At 55.6% G+C, this 725-nt stretch overlaps 1 protein-coding gene across 1 annotated transcript in view; it reads left to right on the top strand.

The window, feature by feature from the left end:
* Positions 1–570: 570 nt before the first annotated feature.
* Positions 571–725, top strand: part of LOC104617936 (tropomyosin alpha-3 chain-like) — a gene marked incomplete at its 3' end in the record, with an annotated part of 645 nt that continues 490 nt past the window's right edge. The window contains exon 1 of the mRNA XM_010283380.1: positions 571–684. Within this exon, the coding sequence (XP_010281682.1) occupies positions 571–684 (114 nt within the window). The remainder of the gene's footprint in view (positions 685–725) is intronic.

Below are 725 nucleotides of genomic sequence, written 5' to 3'. Positions count from 1 at the left end.
ACAGTTACATGAGCTCTTCCCTCCATTGACAAAGACCAGTTTGAGCAACGGCATCTGAGCGAGAGAAGAGTCTACAGGAGTCCCTGCAGTGGAGGTTTGTGGGGGTTTGGTGTCCCCCTACTTGTGAGCATCACCTCTGAATGGGAAAAAGCTTTGCCACGAGATGTTTTCTAGCATTTTCTAAAGGTTGCTGGCCTGTCAGGCTGCTTTTGTGGATGTTTGCAGCCAGTTCGTCCTGGGCTGCACACATTTTTACACCACATCCCCCCCTCCCCCCTGGATGATGTGTTCATGACCTGCCTGGTTGAGAGACACCGTGGCCACATCTCACTCTGGGGGACAGCCCTGGGGTGGCCTTGCGGTCAGCTCCACTGCTTTAATTGTGCGCAGGAGCATACTTGGGGTACTGCTGGTGTGACCCTATTGTGTGAGGTGGCCAGCGAGTGCCAGTGTCCCAAGTATCCAGAGCTGGAGGATGGCAGGGTCAGGGCACAGTGAGTGGGTGGGAGGTGCAGGTGCCACCTTGTCCCACAGCAGTAACATCTTCTGGCTTGGGCTTTCCTCAGAGGGATGAAGGTCATTGAAAACAGGGCCATGAAGGATGAGGAGAAGATGGAGCTCCAGGAAATGCAGCTGAAGGAGGCGAAGCACATAGCGGAGGAGGCTGACCGCAAATACGAGGAGGTGCGTGCCTGCACCCACATGCCCCCTTCCCCCAGTGCTGA

This window comes from Phaethon lepturus, unplaced genomic scaffold (assembly GCF_000687285.1).
Source record: "Phaethon lepturus isolate BGI_N335 unplaced genomic scaffold, ASM68728v1 scaffold28113, whole genome shotgun sequence".
NCBI classification, from domain to species: Eukaryota; Metazoa; Chordata; class Aves; order Phaethontiformes; family Phaethontidae; genus Phaethon; species Phaethon lepturus.
This window is presented reverse-complemented; position numbering and strand designations above follow the sequence as displayed.